The sequence below is a fragment of the Drosophila mojavensis genome, unplaced genomic scaffold (assembly GCF_018153725.1).
Source record: "Drosophila mojavensis isolate 15081-1352.22 unplaced genomic scaffold, ASM1815372v1 contig_80, whole genome shotgun sequence".
Classification (NCBI taxonomy): domain Eukaryota; kingdom Metazoa; phylum Arthropoda; class Insecta; order Diptera; family Drosophilidae; genus Drosophila; species Drosophila mojavensis.
This window is the reverse complement of record NW_025318906.1, coordinates 15,109,635-15,130,745: the sequence shown is the minus strand read 5'-3', so window position 1 is coordinate 15,130,745 and position 21,111 is coordinate 15,109,635. Positions and strand designations below refer to the sequence as shown.

Genomic DNA, 21,111 nt, shown 5'->3' with positions numbered 1-21,111 from the left:
CTGGTTAACAAGTTCCGCAATTGCAACACACTGGCGATCGTAGTGGCAGTCCTGCCAACTTGTTTGCAAATAGCTAACTAAAAAAATGCATCCATGGGATTAAGATACATACAACGAATCTAATACTAGTGTGTATGTATTTTTAATGTACACATTTAAAAGTATACTAATAGAAAAGATCACTATAGAATAATCGAAGAAACAGTCTACATTGCTGGCAGCTTAAAACAAAAGACTTACTGTGCAAAACACGATGACACCATCAATTGGCGTTTTACCAACGCTTTTCGCAGTAATATTCATTATTTTTATTGCGCCTCAAGCCGAATCGACACAATCTGGAATATATGTCGATAATGGTAAAGATCAGACGGTAATGCAACGTGTGCTAACCGACGAAGACAAGCTGGATGTATCCTATGAAATATTGGAGTTCCTGGGAATAGCCGATCGTCCCATGCATCATCGCAACCATGGGCTATCCCTAAGAAAATCAGCTCCAAAGTTTTTACTTGATGTTTATAATCGCATTACCGCTGAAGAAGGACTCACAATTCAAAGTAGCAACGAACACAGTCGCTCCAAGCGAGATCTAAATGAAAATGAGCAGAATTTTATAACTGATCTCGATAAACGTGCAATTGATGAAAGTGATATTATAATGACATTCTTAAACAAACGTAATCACAATGTGGAAGAGATGCGGCACGAGCATGGACGTCGTCTCTGGTTCGATGTCAGCAATATACCCAATGATAATTACCTAATGATGTCCGAACTGCGCATTTATCAGAATTCAAACGAAGGCAAATGGATGACGACTAATAAACAATTTACAGTTACCGTCTACATGATCCGATCCAGCGGATCGTCACAGAATACATTAGAGCCGCTTTCCTCGGTGAACACAACGGGCGATTATGTTGGCTGGCTGGAGCTGAATGTCACAGAAGCGCTGCATGATTGGCGCACCAATGCGAATGAGAATCATGGCATCTATATCGGAGCACATGCTCTGAATAAGCCAGATCGTGAAATTAAATTGGATGACATTGGCTTGATTCATCGCAAGATCAAGGTGGACGATGAGAATCAACCGTTTATGATTGGATTTTTCCGAGGCCCCGAACTGATCAAGGCCACAGCCTCGCACAATGCACAAAGGCGTACCAAACGCAGCACATTGCATCAGCGCAAGAAGAGCAAATCGGAGCCGGTGAATCCATTTGCGGAAAATATCGTTGAGAATACACGCAGCTGTCAGATGCAAACACTTTATATTGACTTCAAGGATCTGGGCTGGCACGATTGGATCATTGCGCCAGATGGCTACGGTGCCTTTTACTGCAGCGGCGAATGCAATTTTCCACTTAATGCGCATATGAACGCCACGAATCATGCGATCGTTCAAACTCTGGTCCATCTGATCGAGCCGAAGCGAGTACCGAAGCCCTGCTGTGCACCGACACGATTGGGCGCATTACCTGTACTCTATCACCTGAATGATGAGAATGTGAATTTGAAAAAATATAGAAACATGATCGTTAAGTCCTGTGGGTGCCATTAAATATATCAATTTATATAGTTTGTAAATCTACATTACCATTTACATGTACTTCCAATCTCGAATATATATATATATATATACACATATATATATAAACCAAATGTATTATAAAAAGAATATGATTTTGTATTGTATTGAAAAACAAAAAAAAATCCAACTGATTACAAATGAAATGATAATGCATTTTCCTATACATTCATGTCTGCAAGTTATACACAATTAAGTTTCTAAATGAGATTACATATGTAATAATTTCAATTTCAATTTTATAATAATAATAGTAATACATAGTTATTGTAGTTGTACTATCCGTAACTATGCTTAAGTAACATAATTTATCCAAAGTGATTTTCTGTTTGATTCTTGTCTTGAATCAATACTTAAAACGCTTTCAACTAGCTGAACGCCAATAGTACTAACTGATTGTATAATTAATGTTAATTGTTATGTGTGTGTATCCAATGGTGTCGAAATGCAAATAAATCCATAATTAAATTTCCAACTCTCTTTTCTAAAATAGTCAATGCATGGAAGCCACCAAAAGTGGGAGCGGCTAAATTTAAGGATGCGCAGGCTTGCCTATAAAGGAGATAAATACGATTAAATGCAAACTCAGTTTGAATGGGTACCGTAAAATTCTCTAGTCGGCAGAGCCTGACTAAACTACCCTGTAACCACTGCGCAGGGTTACAATGTACAACAACATATGGGTTTCAGGGTTATGCAAATGTGATTTAAATTTTCTTATACTTACAGAATTTCTCTTGATGCAATTTTATTTCGGAAATATTCCTTTAAAACAAATATATCATTTTGTATCTGAACTCGACAAATGCTTAATACAACATCCGGGTTTTTCGAATACAAAACAACAAAAATGTATCTAGTAGATGTTTCAATTGGCCTTACAAACTTGCCAAGGACACTTTCAATATAGGATGCATTGCTTTCCCTATAAAAACTTCCTGGCGTGTCATTTGTATAGAACAAAAAGTAATGCTTCTCCATACGATGCATATTATTGGAATCACATGTTGTTTGCTGCCAGGTGAAGTGTGAATTGATCCGCTGCAAATAGTGATAGGGTAATTTGAAAGTCGGTCGAAGCCCAAAGCTGGAACAGTGCAGAAATCCGGCAGCATCGTCTTCAATCTCCAATATTTTAGTTAACGTTTCGAAGAATAAAACCTTCAACGGATCTCTAGCGTCATTTCGCCATTTGTCCAATGCGCAGCAATATCTTAGAAAATATTGATAGGCTTTGAAGAACTCTTGACGTATTTTCATTACAAGATCAAAATCAAATTTCGATACGATCAACCAGATCCATTCGTCTATAAAAAAGTTAACGTCCGTTTTAGCTGGCGATAATACCTCTGCACTATGGCTATAGCTCAAGTTTTCGGAGCCTGAAAAGATCGAACAATATTAAATAAAAGATATAGATCATTTGATATACCTACCCGAAAAAATAGCCACAGCCAATGGACTCACAGCAGTTGCATATCTGATAATATTTTTTTGCTTCGTGCAGACGAGCCAATGGGCAGTTGTTTGGAATGGTTCTAAAAACTTGCGAAAAATTGAATTCGAATGCAAATAAACATTTGCTGATTGACAAGAATGCAGAGTATTACGCTTCTGATCCACAGCACAAATATCGGGATACATGCCGGCGGTCAGAGCAGCTTTAACCATAGGCCAATTCTTCGATTGCATGTTAATGCTTTGAAAACAGAGTTGGCCATTGCTGTGTATCAAATGGGAAGCTCGCAAGGAGTTAATAATTTTGATGCGCTTCAGGTTCACCTGCTCCATAAGGCCATTGCGCACGAAATCATATTCGTCGGTTAGGCACAGGGACAAATTTTCATTTTGGAAGTTTGCTTGCCATTCTTGGAAAATATGTACAAAGATTATGTGATCTGATAAATGACCCTCTGCCAAACGAGCACGTTCTTCTTTGATACAATTCTGTATATAAATTGTAAATTTATTCCACTTGGAGTCAATATCTTCGCTGAAGGGCAGACTCAATGGATCTGCTGTGCACAGCGAGCTGACAATGGTCAATATAGGATCCAAACATTGCAGTAAAATGCCAAAGACTAAAGTTCTGCCCAGTTGACAAGAGACGGGTAAATCTATCAAACGACAGCCAAGCAGCGTCGCAGCCTCCGATTCTTCCAATACTTCAATCTTCTTCAGGAACGCCACAGTTTGGTGGATACTTAAGGGGGGAGGCGGCGCAATAGTATATGCCAAATATTCACTAATACATACAGTGGGACACAATAACTTGACAGTCAAGCAGATTTTGTCCAATTGCATTGTCTGCATCGGCGGTTGGCTAAACTCGTTCAGCGTTTCGAAGATTTCTCTTGACATTAGACGAAAACAATATTTTTCACTAAAAGCTGCAATTATATAATAATTATGAAATAACGGAATCTTGGTAATCTGGTTGTGTAACCAACCTTTATCGATGCCGTTATCAAGTAACAATTGTCTTCTCAAAAGACTATCTTTTGCTGCCCATTCATAACGCTCCCCAGTGCTATTGCTGATCCCATCATATATTGGCTTCATCTGGCATGCTGTATCTATTAGATATTGAAATGTTATTGGAATCGGCAGTGATTCGACTATATCTGTAGCCAAGACAATTTTGCATGTCTTTGTTTGAGATTTTGTCAGAGAGTGCAAATACTCTTTGTCCATGTCCTTGTGCAGCAAGAGAATGGAAAACTCTTGCAAATTTCCTGTTAAAAAATTACTCAACAGCATATAGTTGAGTTTAACTAAATGATAATAAGTCGGCAATATGATCAATATGTTTCCTGTAAAAATAAAATATAAATAATAATATTGATGAAAATAAGTAATACACAAAGAAATTTCAACTGCATCGTTTCACTTTTATTTATAAAATAATTTAAAATAATAAAACACTTTTCTTCTTGTCGCTAATCGTATCAAAAAATTGAACAGTTCAAACGGAAACACACACATTTTTAAAACAGATGTATGCTGCATATAGTAGATTACTGTTAAATTACAATCATTAAAACTATTTAACAGACACGAGACAGACAATGCGAACTATGTATGTTGTATGGCAATGGAATTCTCCTCAAGGGCTTTTAGTTGATTTAAAATTTGCGGCTTCTTTTTAACCTTTTCCCGTTGATCTTTGTCTAGTTTGCTGGAATCGCCTGATTGAATTTTACTCTCTATTTGCTCAATTTCTCTGATTTTCTTTTTCAATTTTTTTATTTGTTTCGCTAAATCCACCTCAGGGTCTTCGGCAATTGTAAGGTTCTTATCCAAAGTTTTCGTTAATTTAGATAATTCCGAATCCTTGGGAGATTCATTATTAATATTATTCGTAGCGTTGGGCGTTTTTGCATTTGTTGTTTGTTTGGCAGCAACTTTAGTTATTTGTTGCTTCTCCACTTTTTTCTCATTAGCCTTCTCCTTCTTCTCGCGCACCTTTTTCATCTCCGCGGCCAAAATTGGGCACATGCCTGGCGGGACGCCCGTTTGCCTTTGGGCAATAAATTGTTTGCCCTTGCTTTCGTACAGCGGCACTTCTTCCTGTGGTACGTATCCGTCTTTTACTCGTCGTGCCTTGCGCCAAGTGCCATCTGGCCGCTTGGTTGCGGGAATCACTTTCCCTTTATTGCTTTCCAAATTGGTATTCATTTTTATTAAACAATACAGCTCTTAAATGTCGTTTTGGTTAAAAACAATATCCTAATAGCAATGCCGAAAATATCGATACGCACATAGAGATGGACCAATAGTACATGTTCTCAAAGTGAACCACTCGTGCTTTTAACAAATCTTATTGGTGGAGCTTTAAAAGAATTGAGTTGATTTTTTAAGTCATGGTGCCATTTAGTTGGTTGCCAGAGGTCTTATATCTTTTCCACTATTGCCAATAGGATAGAAACATGACTAATATTTAATTAATTAATGACTAATAATTCCTCAATAAAAGCTGATTAAATTTAATAAAAAATTGCATGGAGTTATTTAAACTCTAATTGGAATAAAGCCTATCGATAGTTTAAGAATTGGATTAATCTTGGTGAGATTGCATCCGGAAGAGTATGAAAAACAATCAACATAATTTCAATGTCAATATATTTTGTATAACTTTCTACCTTAATAAATAAAATATTTTAAAATAAATCTTACCAGGTGAAAAGCGGCGTTTAGCATATATGAGATATATTAAGTCCACTATTATATCGAAATCTACAAATTGCGGCTTTGCGTTCTTCGCAACGTATCCATGGAGACAGAAATTGTTAAGAATATCAAGGCACTCGTTATGTCCATTAGCAGCAGCAATAGTTATAGCGTTTTCATGACATTCGTTCACGATATTTGGATTGGCACCCATGAACAGCAGCAATCGCAGATGATGCACCTTTCCCAGTTGGGCAGATATATAGAGAGCTGTCTTCCCAGTAACTGAATGCTGATAGTCCACTGGCACCAGTTCATAGTTGATTGCGTAGAGCAATGGACGGATGGCCACATCCGTGCCAATTTCCTCGTATGCCTGCAGACATTTATCCAACTGAATATTCCTCTGATTTTTATTTCTAAACATTTGTCGTTGATTTTTGTAAACCTCCGGACCTTTTTCAATAGTTTCCGTGGCAATGCTCTGCTGGATGTCTTCCAAATATGAAATGTTGAGCTTAAACATATTTGAGGTCTTTATAAGAAAATTTGAGCCTTCACCAAAATAATTCACAAATTGCTTTGAGTCGCCTGCCTGCGATAGCAATATGATTCTCAGATTCTGTTCCATAGATAATGCTTGCTTTAGTTCATATAGCAAAATGTCAGTATATGGAGCGTGCAGATGTACATCGTTTACAACAAAATGTGAAATTTTATTGAGTTTATTGTTGGAGTTCTTGTTAAACAAAGTTCGTAGATAGTATTGGGCAGTCGTGTAGACAACTTGCGTTCCAGAGCTAATATTATTGTTCAGTGGAAGCTGGATTCCCACAGTTTCTCCAATATTTTCGCCCAAGCATTCGGCGAAACGCTCACAATTATATATCGCTACAATTTCCTCTTCTTCAATACAAATTATACGAGCATTTTTATTCTGCGAGTTGAAATCCTTTAAAATGATTAGCGGAAATAATGTGGATTTATCCAAAGAAAGATTGCCATCGAACACGGTCACGCGATGAGCATTAATTGAATCGAGGATTTCGTTGGCGCGCGAGTTATTTAAAGCATTTGTAAAGCGCTTGCTGGATCTGATCTTTGCATCTAATTGAATCAGACCTGGAAGCGACATATAATGCGATGGTGCTTGAATAGTCCAGCGATTGGCCACACAATCATCATCCTTTCCCCCGACGCTTAGGCGTGCAAATAATGTAAACATACTCATTACACTGGATGGCGCCAAAGTCAACGATTTTGGCTCTTCCAAATAATGATTGCATGTTTGCCTATAAACCTTCACACATTCCTGTCCATGACTTAGAACCAACTGTGATCGCAGACCCAGCGCACGCGCTGCATTTATAAGTACAGAGTGCTCAGACGTTCGGAACGTGCAAGAAAATTGTTGACAGCACCGACGACCAGCAATAAAATATAATAATTGCTGTGGAATATATTTGCTTTGTATCGTTTGATCCATTCCTGCTTATATTCGACTGTTTGTTCGAAAGTTCACTGCACGCCGCAAATAAGTAATTTGCTTCTACATGTCCACTGACACCGAACCGTTTCTTCGGAATTTTCACAGCACACTGAAAATCACTTGCATGTCCGTTATAGTTAAATCTCTGTATTCTATTCGGAACAACGGAATGAAACAGAAAAGTATAAGCACAACTTTTTCGATAACTTTTAGCCGGCTATAATGGATATTTTCAATTATTTTTATTGGATGACAGAACTAATTATTCTCAAACAAATAATTTGTTTAAATAATATTTGTATATGCGTTTAGAATTTAAATAAAATTTTCGCATAAACATACGTGCATCATTTTATAGTTAGCAAGTTTATGCATGTGAAACTAAGTAATAATTTTAAGCCTTTTAAAGCAAGGTCTGCACCTCCACTGAAGTGAGGAGGAATGACCAGCAAACCGCATCAGCTTTAGTTCACTTTTCTGACCCCTAAGACAAATTATCACCTGCCAATGAAACTCGACAATTTATCGGTATACGATCAAGATTTTTGTGCGTAGCTTTTTGTTTACTTTGTATTCCATTTCTCCATGCTTAAACATTAAAATATGTTATCGTGAAAATATCACATTTCCCCGTAGATAACGAGTTTTCCATACCCCCGATAAAGATATAAACATTAACACAAATATTAAAATTTAATTGTTGAATTAAAACTGATTTAATTCGATATTAATCGTACCATATTGGTAAAGAGCTTTACAGTTAGTTATTTATTTAGAGAAAATTTGATTTGTCCACAGAGTTTTGAGAGCCACTGCTTTGATTTGACCAGGAGTTACCATTCTGAAAAATAAATATTTTGTTGATTAAGTATTGCTTGACATTGATCCACCAGGTATGCGCTTACCTGCTGATCATTAGAAGCTGAATTATCACCTTTGATCATACTGCCAGAGCCGGAATTGTTTGGATTATTTGGTCCTTTGCGGCTTCCAGAGTTCATGTTAGAGTTAGAATGCCCTCCGTTGTTTTGAGCCATCCACGATAAAAAGTTGCCTCCCTGAGAAGTAACTGAAAGAGTTTTTTGTTTGAAACAATCATATTGTATAGAAGGCTTGCCTGCTGATCCTGGTTTTGATTTTGCAGCTGATTGCCAAGAAGGCTCCACTGATTCAACGCAGCAGCAACCAAAGCAGGGTTCATCGGCAATGAGTTTAAATTAAGTCCGACGCCTAAAGGGTTGTTCATGTTTTGCCCTTGATTTGAAGAGCTGGATCCTTGCGAATTTATGCCTAACGCTTGTAGGTTAGGCATGTCCAAATGTCCCCTGTTCATCCAACCGCTATTGCCTACGTTGCCATTGTGTGGCTGGTTCATGCCATGAAAATTATTCTGCCTATTATAGGGAATACCTGCATCTTGGCGGTTCATATTGCCACCACTATTATGATTACTACTATTCGTGTAACCCCCGCCCAAATTTCCACCATAATTATTATTGCTACCCATTCCGTAGCCACCACTGCCCATGTTGCTGTGACTATTGCCGATTGCAGTGTTATCACCTCCGTGTAGATTGTGTTGATTATTACCTCTATGATGTCCGCTACGGCCAGAGTTCATGTGATTCCCTTGTGGATGGTACGAATGCATCCCAAAGTTATTTCCAGAGTTATAGTTGTAATTTTGGCCTTGATGGGTCCGGTTTTGCTCGGCCTTGGGGGCAGCATTGGAAACGTGAACCGATACCCCTAAAAGATAATTAAACGATTATTACACAAAGCTTAACATATGAATAAAGTATTGATTACCTTTAATTATATGATCTTCACCACAGAGAGATTGTGCTACATCGGGATCAAGAAACGTGACAAAACTAAACGCCCGAAATGGTCGGGGAATGAAAACGTCGGTGACTTCGCCAAACTTTGAAAAGTATTCGCGGAGATCATCTGAGTTGATATCCTCTGTGCAACGACCAACAAATACTTTACACGGCACTTGATGACCCATGCCCTGGAAATTAAATAAGATGATATATCAATAAGGTTTTCTGTTTAAATTGAAATGAGTTGGCATTACCTTGGAATTTGGAACTTTGACTTCACACCATCGTCCATCGATCAGATGCCTATTTGCTAGAACCCGCATTTGTGCTTCATATGAACCGAAACGTACAAATCCGAATCCCTTTGACTGTCCCGACTTGACATCTTTTTTTATTTGCGCCATCAGCACTTCGCCATAGCTCTCAAAGTACTCCCGTAAGCTGTCTTCGGTAGTTTTCCAAGCCAGTCCCAAAACAATCAAATCAGTGCACCGCAAACGGGTTTCAATTCGTTTTGTTTTTGCCGTTGAATTTTCCAAGTTATCATCGCTCTTACGTTTGTTCTCTATGGGAGGCAATATGGGGCGATAAGGACTGTCGAGCTGTTCGGCAGAGCTTCTGTTAATTTCAATACCTTTTGGAAACACACAAAAGTAGACGTATTCCCCCCAACCCGAGTCAACATTTGGTGGAAAAAGTCTGCCCTCATTTGAACGAACGCCGCGCACAGCCTTCGAGTCCATATTCCTGTATTTGAGGCCGCACGAACCAGGAAATTGCGCCTGTAGCGTGGATATTAACAATGTTCCATCCTCTTCAGCAGGCAGTTCGATAGGTTCATCACCCTCCTCCTCGCATACTTGTACGAAATCCATTTTGCGTTTTTCTCAAAAGTCTAAAAGGTTGACAAGATTTTGCATATAATTTATATGATTCTTTCATATATATATATTATTTAATTGTTATCTACGGCATCATTCAATCAACTCTGATATATACTTCATATACATGTAATCCCATTCTTAACAAACTTTCCTTGAACAAAATAATAAATTCACTCACTCAGACAAATATATTGTTCACACATTGTTCTTGCATTTGCCTATTCAGTGTGTCTATTATATATATATAAAAAGTTAAATGTACTATAAAAATAGTGAACTCAATTTTCTTGACTTCTTTAAAATGTTATTAAATTTTTTTTTGGATTTAAATAATTTTCATATCTTCTAAACTCATATATGTAAAACTTTCTATTTGTGTGCCTAAATATATCATTTTTTGCATAAAAAAAGAAATTTATATGTATGAAAAGAAAAATTGTGATATTTTCTTTAAATTCTATTCTACTCCATTTATTTCCCAAGTTTCTCTGTTATTCTATGTGTCAAAATTGATTATCGCATTAGTTTTTAATTTCGTAAAAATGACAAAACTGTTTTCCCATCTCTTAAAAAAAAATAGGAAAAATGTATTCAAATGAACGATTGGGAATTTCGAAAAATGTGTCCTTTTATATACAAAAAATATTACTTTGGAAAATATATTTGTTTACGGTTTAAAAAGTTTCTTCTGTAACTTGTCTTGGAAATTGTGTGGACATTTCGATTTAATATAAAATCTCAATCTCAACATTCAATAAAAAGCAAAATACATATTTACTCACGTACATACACTAATATTTATACACATACTCGTACAGACACACGTATCCACAAATACATATAAATATACAAATGCACATTCATAAACACATACTCGTATTTCATATCTTCCAAACAAACAGCTCACAGACCTTTCCTTTACGCACACTGATCAAAAACATTCAAAATCCCATTAGTTCACATCTGGACAAGTTTTTAACTAAACTGGATAAATTTCATAAATTAAGTCTGGTATCACGAGATCATAAAAAATTGACTTTTAATACATTTAAACTATGTTCATTTGTATATTATTAGAAAAAGTATGCAATAAATTATATTGACTCTCTTTTAGACAAGTAATAAAAGGCTCTTTTTTTTTATTTTTTTAAATAAAATTAATATGAAAATTTTAAGTCCTATTGTAAATTATTATTAATAGTGGACATAAAATTGCAGCAATTTAAAATACAAAATCTGATTTTATAAAATTATAATATTCACAATTTTACAAAATTATTACAAGTTATGTTCAATATATTTTCCCTATTCAAGGCTTAGCCCCAAACTGCACTAAGAATATGTTCTAAACTGATCTAAGTTATTAGATCACATTTTCGAAGATTTTCAGGATATATGAAATATATTTAATATTTAAAAGCATTTATGTTGATAATATTATTATATTAAGTATCATAACCTAAAAATAATAAGAAAAAAACATTCCAGGTAATAAAAAGAAACCTTTCTACGATTTCTGTACTAACTTATATATGTATATTACTTTTAATACCCTTGCAGTATGTCATGTAAATGAGGACACCACATGTATGTATGTATGTATTTATATACACATGTACTTATGTATGTATGTATGCGAGTGTGATCAATCATAAGGCAAGTCGCTAGACGGGGATTTTAAGCACTTGCCATAAATGGCTGCATCTTTTCACCCACTGCGGAATATATTTATTTAGCTTCCATCAAATTGTGTCAATTAAAATGTACATCTGCTATATGATTGCAAGGATATTTAATAATCGGCTTGCCGATGCATTTTTTTCTGTAGCCTTGATTTAATTTGAAACTAAAAGTTTTATATATTTTCATAATCAATATTTAAAAGCAATTTTTTTTTTTTTTTGCATACATATGTATTTACGAATGTGTAAAGATATATGATATCGACTTTACACGTTTTTTCATATCTACATACATATGCGCACAGTTAATGCTAACGAATGAGTACATGTTACAACCACATGTACAATTTCTGCTTACACATACACATGTATGTATGTATGCGTGTAGTCACAAATGTTGGTTTGCGATAAGGCCCTCCTAAATGGGGTTATACAACAATTCTTACACTATTAATAAGGGGTTAGTAGTAACACTACAGGATGTAATGCCTTCAATATATGTATGTATGTTTTCAGTACAGCTCACACACGTAATATTTTATGTTGTATATTTCCTTTTAACGCTCGCTCTCTCACAAGATTCACACACAGTCAGAACCAGATCGAAGTCACTTTTCTTTTCACGCTCGAATCTCGACACAACACACGCTAGGTCAATATGCACATCCACTTTTTAATAAGTGCGTAATAAATATAAAGAATATTTACAATTTTGTTTTTAATAAATTTGATTTCGTAAAGTACACCATTTCTCCTTGCAAAAAATTCAAGATAAAATTTTGTGTATGTATACTAGTGATGCACAATAAAACATCGACGCTTCGATATATCGATGAACGTCCCAGTGACGCCTGCCGGTATTCAATCGATGATTCTAAATGAGAATCGATTAATGATTTACTTGCTTACTGTTATGTGAAGTAAACAAAATATTTACAATGACCAACATTTGGCTATGGTCATATAAAAACCCTTTGTCTATAATTGTATTGGTGATATTTTGTAAGATAAGCGAAAGGTTTAAAATCGAGTTGGATTTCCGTTTAGGCGCCAACAAATTTGTAGATATAGGGCATACAAGTAGAGTATAAATCAGACGTGAATTGAAAGCTATCTATATCGCGCTATATGCGTTAGAGGATTTAGGATGTAGGCAACTGCATTTGTACGTGTCCCACAGGTTTATTAGTTCGACTCCGTTTTAACACAAAGTATTTGAGTATAACCAAATGAAATGTTTTAGTAACATACAGATATTTTACCCAGAATAAGTTTGTAAGTCCGTTAACTAATTGTATATTAATATATATATTTGACAGATACGTACTAAAATAATTACCCTAAGTCGCACAATCACAATGTATTTCGCATTTCGCAAACAAACACAATTTAAAATTATGGTTACAGGGTATAAAAAGGCATTTTTGATCTCCACTACAAAAATATTATTGTATTTCAGTAATATATGTATATATATATATTATAGGTGTAAAATCACAGTGAGATGTTACTGCACGCTGACGAATTAAATATATAGTTCTGGGCCTCCAAAATGTGCATTTCAGTTAAGCAAATGGCAACTAGTAATATTATATATCCACTGTAACGTATCGCTCTTAGAAAATCCCATAGTTTGTCACAAAATATACTAAGCAAAACACAGTGAAGCAGGGCGTGCACGTTGACGATGCGCCACATCCAAGCAACGCAAAAGAATAATGTCGACTTAAATATATAGTTCTGGCATTGGTACTGACTGCTGTTCACATCCTCGCGCTCCAACATATTTTGATAGACAGCTATATAACGATTCCAGGCCGTGGAACTTAACAAGAGTTGACCAGTAAAGCTAATAACATTTTTCGCAACTTTGCGAGTCGTTGCCTTCATCTTAGGAATAATCGTTGGTTCTGGATTTTTGGAATCGCTCATTGGAATTATGGAGTAGCCTCGCCGAGGTGGGTTATTCTTCAGGAAAAAGAATATACCTAAGAGCAGCGCAATGCATCCGAGACCATCACAAAGTCCGTCCACATAATAGCCCGATGTACCGATCTCAGAGCGTTCACCGCGTATGTGTTTCTTAACACGCGCCACATGGCCATCCAAATCATCCAAAAACGTCCGAATTTGAAAGAGTAGTACACCTAGCCGTCTATATCCCAGGCTATCAGATGCCACCAGTTTTCCTGACACGCATGCAACGATTACATGAAAGAATGATATCATATTTGGTGTGATGAACGTCGATTGCGAGATTCCGACCACATTGTCGAAGATTGTCGCCAGCGGTGCGAAAAGATAATGATTGGTGTGATCTAACAGTATCGCTTTTACTGTTACATGACACAGTGGATTTAAATTGCATGATATCCAGGTATTGTGATCATAGGACGGTTCCTTCTCAACAACGGTGGGTATTTTTAGGGCACTGCTTGAATCCGATGCCAAATTGGATGGTTCCAGCGACGATAATGGCGTCGATGTGTCATTGACGTGATAATTCCGATCGATTGCATAGTTATGTATTCGCAGATATAGCTCAATGTCCATAAAAACATAGAATATTATTAACAAAAACAATAGTGTTAATAATATCTTGCTTATTTGTGAACTGGGACCGATCATTTTTCTCTCTGTTGTGAGGTAGATATCATCTATAAATTCTTGGAATCTTTAGTGAATAGCTAAAATGAGAAAGCAAGTAAAATACTTTTATGAATCATTGGTATTAAAAAAAAATAAATAACGATATACCATTTATAATATAATATATATATATATTTAATGAGTTTTAGTTACATATTTTAAATGTTACTCATCTTTAGTTTTATACCAAAATTCAGTAATCAACAATATTTCAAAAAGTTCAACCACTATCTTGCGGTGATAAGCGACGCCTACTGACAGTATTGCAACCTATATTTCACTATAAGCGAATTTTAGTAAAAAGATTGATACTTATAAAGAATTTATTATGTTTCAAACAATGACCTTCCTTTACCATGCCAGAAGTTTTTCATAAATATTTGAAAAGATTTACTGATTGCAGTTATGAATTGATGTATCGATTTCCTCTTAAGCTATGAACTTTTTGGCGGTCTACTCATATCATACACATACATACATATGTATATTGTAATTGCGGTTTAGGCCAGAGCTGTCGTCAGCATGAGCTTGCGGAATAAGAAATTTAGTATTTTATTTGGTATTTGAAGTGTTTTTGTACATATGTATGTACATATAAAAATTCCCAGTAAGTCAGACAAACTGTTTATCAAATATAGTTTAGACTTATCAACTTGGCATTAATAGAAAGACCAAAAATTGAGATCTACATGGTTTTGGTCTACATTTTGACAACTCTTTAAATTGTATTTGTTTTGCAAATTGAAATATTAGAAAACAAACAGCAGTTTAATATAAATATTTTACTGGAAATATTACTAGGCATCTATATATTTACACTTTGTTTATAATAACACAAAAAGCTGCATACATTGATACTCTGAGACACAATTCAAATCACAAAATTACACGCGAAAACGTAAAGCCCAGTATGAACTGATTTCTTTCGTGTTTTCCTCTATTATTTGACCTTTTGCTCCTATTGGTTAGTGATGCGATTTAGCTACGGGTTTGCTCCCAATTTAAGCCAATTAGTCATGAATATATATTCTATAGATATAGAATGTACACATACATATACATATGTATAGTTTTATATGTAGTAACTAATTCCAACCACAAACTCTGGACGTTTCTTATCAATGATTGTTGTGATGATAGCCACAATCATATATACACACATAAGCAGATACGTAGATGTATATTTATTGGCTAACCAATACATATACAATGTTTGCATGTATTTACAAACACATATACACATGCTCCAACTACATACATATGTATGTACATATAATATCAACGAGTAACTCAATTATCAAACATACATATGTATGTACATATAAAAAAAAAAAAACAATAACTTAAAACTACTTACTACCGAAGTGGCGCATTTCTATATTATTTACATATACACCTTTCTTAGCGATTCATTGAACTATTTTCGTTTATATGACACTTAATCAAACATTTGTATATACAAACAGATCATACATATTATTGTGTGCAACTGGTTAGAGAGAGCTCATGCTGTCATTTTTTCTTTCTGTTCTTTTTATCAGCAGCAAAACAGCGATACTTGCTCAATTGTAAATCGGTTAGCAACTTTTATATTAACTGTTACCAACTTAATTTTCTCTATATTTCACATGGATTGGTATGCAAAAAGTCTTAATTTTTTAATTATACTATGATTTAATCGAGTGTTGTGACGAAGTTCTACATCGATACATATATGACGAGTATTTTATGAGTATATTTGTTGTCAGTGTATCAAATTAATTTAAACAACTATCGCAAAAACGATAAATATATACATTTCCATTATTAACATAGGGAAAGTTTAAAATATAGGGACTAATTTGGATATGCAGTTTTATTAATTATAAAAACTAAAATATGAAAAGTTAATTGTGGACCTAATTTTCTTTTCTATTTCGAACTATCGAAAGCACTATATTCACATGTGATATTTATCGAACTGTCTATCGATAAAACAAACTTCGTGTTTACAAATAAAGATTCGTATCAATATTTCGCAAGTGATTTAGGCAACCAATAATTTCAAATGAATTTCCGAGCATTGGGTAGTGTGGCATTAAAAGCTGCTGCTGTGAGAAGTTTATTTAAGCCATCGTTAAATCAGCGTGGGATATCAACAATAGGAACACGATTTAGCAAAGCATATGATTATGATGGCAAAACAAAAGTTTCCATTTTCAACACCGAAACGGACATGGGGCTTATGATTACAGGATATAGCCAATATGGATTCCGGCTCAACAACAATATGGTACTAATAGGCCCTATTACTGTATTTCCTAGGTGTGTTCAATGAAGAGATTTATTCAGTCGTTATGTAACTGAAATATCCATTTAAGCATGTTTAACATTTTAGATCCGTACTGTCGTGGAACGTGAACTCATTTGAAGATATAACTGAAGAAAGTCTTTCACTTTTTCCCACATTGGAACCGAAAATCGATGTACTTATAATAGGCATCGGCGACCAGAGTCCAACAGCCAGTCTGACAAAGCGAATAATTAAATTTATGAAAAAGTACAATATAAATGTAGAAATTCTTCGCACAGAACAGGTATGACTGCTGCACTTCTTTAAGTATGTCTGATTGCTAAAATCGTTCTTCTCGTTTTTTATAGGCGTGTGCTACGTTTAATTTTCTGAATGCTGAAGGCAGAATGGCAGCGTGTGCTCTTATACCTCCGCTACACATCACTTACAATGAAAACGACGTTCTCCAAAGTAAACTAAAGCAACAACAGCTTTATGAGACAGAATAAAGAGCTATAATCGTAATTACTCTATAACTTGATTACTCTTTGTATAGTTAGAATCCAATCAGAGTCTATGAGATCGTCAGAGAGGGAATGTAGGGCAGGCGTATGAGAGCCAAGTAGAATTATAATGTATATGTATATGTACATGTTTCATACATAATATGTATATTGGTTATAGATTATGCATACTCTCTCACAAACTGCAGCACACACACACATGAACATCGCGAATCGTGAAGAGAGTATTTCCTCTAAGAAACTCTTCTAAGTTTTTTCTCTAAGTATTTCCTTTAAAAATTTTTTTCTATGTCTTTAGCTTAGTTAAACAATCACACTTCACTTCACTTCACTTCACTTCACTTCACTTCACTGCACTACACGATTGACCCCCACCAGGCCTGGGCGACTGAAGAAATGCTGCAGCTGCTGCCCTTTATATAGGTCGACTTTCACACAACTACTACGACACGCTCAAATGTTGAGCCCGACGCCAGGTAGGGGTCGTCTCAGTTGAGCTTAAAATGACCAATGAGAACACTCTCTCTGCTACTGTGAGTATTCCAGCATCGTTTTACTCAAATATAAATACCAAATGAAGCCTGCCGCATATATGTAGACAACTTGAAAGATCTTCTGTAGTTCTTCTTCGTGCCTTGTTTTAGTAGGCAGACAGAAAGAGAGACGGACGGAGAGACAGACTGCGAGATAGACAAGGAGTTAGACAGAGAGAAAGATTTACAGATAAATACACGAACAAATGTATAGGTGATATACATACATATACTCGTATGCATAGACATCCACACTAAGGAAAATAATGCTTATTCGTAATTTTACAGGGTGTATCGACAAATCCAATTAGTTATATTTACAATTTATAAAAATTCTAATTTGATTTAAATAGAAAATTCAAAATATTCAATTTTTTACAGCCAATAAGTGTGTTTATTAAAAGTTATTTATTTAGGTGTTTGAGAAAAGAAACCTAGCTATTTGATATTTTCAGTCAGCCGTTGCTCCAGGATAACGCTCGAGAAGCATGGCCACGCCTTGCCCACCGGCGGCACACGCGGCAACCACACCCAGCTTGCCATCCTCACGGACCAGGCGATTGGCCGTGTGCATGCATAGACGAACGCCTGTGGCAGCAAATGGATGACCGATCGACAGGGATCCACCCCAGTTGTTCCACTTGGACAAATCGGGAGTTCCGACCTTTTCGCTGAGACCCAGATATGTTTTACAGAACCAATCAGAATCCAAAGCTTTCAAATTGGCAACAATCTGACCAGCAAAAGCTTCATGAATTTCCCAACTATCAATATCTTTAAGTGTGAGTCCAGCTTTCTTGAGAAGTTTTGGTATGCCATAGGCAGGACCCAATAAGAGTTGATTAACAGGATCTTGAGAGACATAGAGGAAATCACGTAGATATGCCTTTGGCTTTAAGCCCAATTGCTTTGCCTTCTCCTCTGTCATTATGAGACAAGCTGAAGCGCCATCGGACTGAAAATGAACAAAATTAACTTTGGAAATTTAAAGCCAGACAAAAAAAAGAAAACTTGCCAAAAAGGAAGCGTTGGCCGCAGTAATTGTGCCATAGGGTTTCACAAAAGCTGGCTTAAGTTTGGCCAAACTTTCAGGTGTTGACACACGAATGCCGTTGTCCTTGTCGACGACTTGATCAACGCCTCGCACTAAAATCGTAAATAACTGATTAGCTAGATTGACTAACATTTTATAGCACATATACTTACCCTTGAAGGGCACCAAATCCGTAAAGTATCCACTTTCCTGAGCCTTCTTAGCCATAACATGGGACCTCAAAGCGTAGTCATCCTGCTCTTTACGAGTGACATTAAATGCGGAGGCCAGACGATCAGCGGAGTGTCCCATAGTCTCGCCAGACGAAAATTCGGCAACAGCTGGCAACTGTGATGCATTTAAGAAAGAACCGATTTAAGATTAAAAAAAAAAAAGTATTTCATTTGATTTTTTCATACTTCAGGCGCCAAGAAACCTGGTCTGAATGTCGACAGCAAAGCCAGGCGCTGTCCTAGCGTCTTAGCCTTGTTCGCTTTCAGCATCAATGAACGCATTTTACGCGAATGACGAATTGGTACATCAGACATAAACTCAACGCCGCCAGCAACGATCACGTCATATGTATTCGTAGCAATAAGACCCATGCCAGTTGTAATTGCCTGAAATGAAACTTGTATTTAATAAAAAGTATATTCGGTTAGTTGACTATTACAAGTGCATACCGCATTTGAGCTTATGCAAGCCATTGTAACTGTATGCGCAGGTGTCTTATCGCTGAAGCCAGCTGAAAGCGCCGCCTCGCGGCCAATATTGGAAGTTTTCACCTCCTGTATAACGGTGCCATAGACAATATAATCAACAAGTTCCTTGTCCAGTCGAGTCTTTTGCAACAGTGAGCTGGGTGAAGGAATATATTCATGAATACATATATATATTTACTATTTTCTATAATATCATCAACTTACAGCAAGGAATGCCTGGCCAGTTCATGTGGCATTAAATTCGAGTATGATGTACCAGAAGTCAGAAAAGGCGTACGTACGCCATCGACAAGCACTATATTTTGAGTGTTAGCATTTCGTTTAGGCTGAGCCGCAGCCTGGACGGACAAGTGCCGGCATCCATCTACGCATATAAAGAGATATCATGTATGAAATATATATGTATATGTATTTGTAAATCGATCTAAATCTAATCACCACAAATTAGATTACACAAATTCACAATAAATAATATGCACAAATTATTTCAACTCAACATGATTGCAGCTTCTTATCTAATTGGCAAATACATCGTCATATTGATATACATATGAACATCTGTATTTAAATAAAAAATATTTTTGGACTTTGATCACTCAGATTCACTGTCATCAATTGCTTCGTCTGCGAAGCCTGTAAGCCTATATGCTTGAAACAGAGGAACTTACGTGATCGCAGAAAGTTTGTTAAAGTTATAAAGTTTTTTCGGTTTTGAATAATTCGCACATTCATTTTTATTCTTATTTCTTTTCGCTTAACAACTCTTTAACAAATTATGATCGATGTTTTAGCTGAAGTGCATTGGTGCTCAAAGATGGCAACAGGCTGACCAAACGATTAATGTATGTTTATTTCAACTATCGATTAGAGTATATCGATATTGCAGTAACGTAGAAAAGTGCTGGTGGACTTAGCTATTTAAAAGCTAAATCATGAATAATGAGTGAATGAATGAATGAATTATTTTTTCAAAATATGAATATACTTATTTGATATTTATGCAAAGTTCTCTAATGAAGATTGAATATTTATATACATTTCCACTATCTCTTTAATAAGAGTTAGCGACTATAATTGTTATTTATGTAACAGAAAACAGTATAAACAAGAGTAAGAAAATGAGAATAGATTATAATTTAAAAATTAAATATTATAAAATGCAGCCTATTTTCGCTATCTATTTTAAAAGGCAACATGATAGGGGTATTATATATGTACATACATATTTATGTATGTAAATACATACATACATATAAGGAATTTCCAGTGTAAACTTTCTACTACTTGGTTTACATGTATAGGTTCAGCATCCTTATTATTCTCACAGTTCTTTTTGTATTCTATCTGCTTCTTCGGCTTATTCAAATTAGCCTAAGTAATAAATTACAAATAGAAAGCGGGTGCAATTAATGGTGCCGTGTGTCCAGTTCAAGGTTAAATTTAATTGTGCTATTTTGAAAGAAAGGGTATATTGTGTAGGGGATGCCTATGTATGCGTAGGCGTAAAGGATTTAAGGATCAAGGTCATGCAAATGACAGCTAACGAGGCATCGGTCTTTTATGTATTAGGCAATATGTTAATGTCTATACATACATACATATAAGAAACTGCTCTAAAATGCTACAAAAAATGAATTGAAGAACAAATACATACATATGTATGTATGTATATAGTTGTACATATGTATATGTAAGTCATTCAGACATCAATATGTATAGTCTTCAGTATTTTA

The 21,111-nt window shown here is 35.6% G+C and overlaps 7 protein-coding genes across 16 annotated transcripts; 2 read left to right on the top strand and 5 right to left on the bottom strand.

Moving 5' to 3' along the window:
* The first annotated feature begins 28 nt into the window (after positions 1-28).
* Positions 29-2,069, top strand: LOC6580021 (protein 60A). Its single transcript, XM_002005858.4, has 2 exons — positions 29-132; positions 189-2,069. Exon 2 carries the CDS (start codon positions 254-256, stop codon positions 1,565-1,567), a length of 1,314 nt encoding a protein of 437 aa, XP_002005894.2. The 5' UTR covers positions 29-132; positions 189-253; the 3' UTR covers positions 1,568-2,069.
* Positions 1,550-7,401, bottom strand: LOC6580020 (benign gonial cell neoplasm protein). The gene is made up of 5 exons (XM_032729946.2): positions 5,771-7,401; positions 4,045-4,407; positions 3,031-3,984; positions 2,322-2,976; positions 1,550-2,146 (listed from the first exon to the last, which is right to left on the bottom strand). The coding sequence occupies exons 1-5, from the start codon at positions 7,248-7,250 to the stop codon at positions 2,005-2,007; spliced, it is 3,594 nt and encodes a 1,197-aa protein (XP_032585837.1). The 5' UTR covers positions 7,251-7,401; the 3' UTR covers positions 1,550-2,004.
* Positions 4,465-5,371, bottom strand: LOC26527281 (partner of Y14 and mago). The gene has a single exon (XM_015164045.3). The coding sequence runs from the start codon at positions 5,270-5,272 to the stop codon at positions 4,670-4,672; it is 603 nt and encodes a 200-aa protein (XP_015019531.1). The 5' UTR covers positions 5,273-5,371; the 3' UTR covers positions 4,465-4,669.
* Positions 7,402-7,945: 544 nt separating the features above from the next.
* LOC6580019 (TAR DNA-binding protein 43) lies at positions 7,946-12,445 on the bottom strand. Of its 8 annotated transcripts, none has more exons than XM_015164039.3 (7): positions 12,176-12,444; positions 9,714-9,974; positions 9,334-9,644; positions 9,063-9,267; positions 8,371-9,002; positions 8,159-8,311; positions 7,946-8,094 (listed from the first exon to the last, which is right to left on the bottom strand). In XM_015164039.3, the coding sequence occupies exons 2-7, from the start codon at positions 9,952-9,954 to the stop codon at positions 8,026-8,028; spliced, it is 1,611 nt and encodes a 536-aa protein (XP_015019525.1). In that variant the 5' UTR covers positions 9,955-9,974; positions 12,176-12,444; the 3' UTR covers positions 7,946-8,025. The 8 variants fall into 8 exon arrangements, with proteins under 8 accessions (XP_015019525.1, XP_002005892.1, XP_015019529.1 ...); XM_002005856.4 differs by having other exon boundaries at positions 12,092-12,441; XM_015164043.3 differs by having other exon boundaries at positions 9,334-9,974; positions 12,354-12,445.
* Positions 12,446-12,934: 489 nt separating this feature from the next.
* LOC6580018 (ceramide phosphoethanolamine synthase) lies at positions 12,935-16,014 on the bottom strand. 3 transcript variants are annotated; one of them, XM_002005855.4, is made up of 2 exons: positions 15,768-16,014; positions 12,935-14,332 (listed from the first exon to the last, which is right to left on the bottom strand). In XM_002005855.4, exon 2 carries the CDS (start codon positions 14,271-14,273, stop codon positions 13,140-13,142), a length of 1,134 nt encoding a protein of 377 aa, XP_002005891.1. In that variant the 5' UTR covers positions 14,274-14,332; positions 15,768-16,014; the 3' UTR covers positions 12,935-13,139. The 3 variants fall into 3 exon arrangements, with proteins under 3 accessions (XP_002005891.1, XP_032586472.1, XP_032586471.1); XM_032730581.2 differs by having other exon boundaries at positions 15,902-16,005; XM_032730580.2 differs by lacking the exon at positions 15,768-16,014 and adding an exon at positions 15,652-15,745.
* A 247-nt stretch (positions 16,015-16,261) lies between these two features.
* LOC6580017 (NADH dehydrogenase [ubiquinone] 1 alpha subcomplex assembly factor 3) lies at positions 16,262-17,091 on the top strand. Its single transcript, XM_002005854.4, has 3 exons — positions 16,262-16,598; positions 16,672-16,870; positions 16,935-17,091. Exons 1-3 carry the CDS (start codon positions 16,342-16,344, stop codon positions 17,073-17,075), a joined length of 597 nt encoding a protein of 198 aa, XP_002005890.1. The 5' UTR covers positions 16,262-16,341; the 3' UTR covers positions 17,076-17,091.
* An 898-nt stretch (positions 17,092-17,989) lies between these two features.
* LOC6580016 (trifunctional enzyme subunit beta, mitochondrial) lies at positions 17,990-20,216 on the bottom strand. Its single transcript, XM_002005853.4, has 7 exons — positions 20,047-20,216; positions 19,583-19,742; positions 19,340-19,514; positions 19,076-19,276; positions 18,830-19,004; positions 18,639-18,769; positions 17,990-18,578 (listed from the first exon to the last, which is right to left on the bottom strand). Exons 1-7 carry the CDS (start codon positions 20,108-20,110, stop codon positions 18,075-18,077), a joined length of 1,410 nt encoding a protein of 469 aa, XP_002005889.1. The 5' UTR covers positions 20,111-20,216; the 3' UTR covers positions 17,990-18,074.
* Positions 20,217-21,111: the final 895 nt, after the last annotated feature.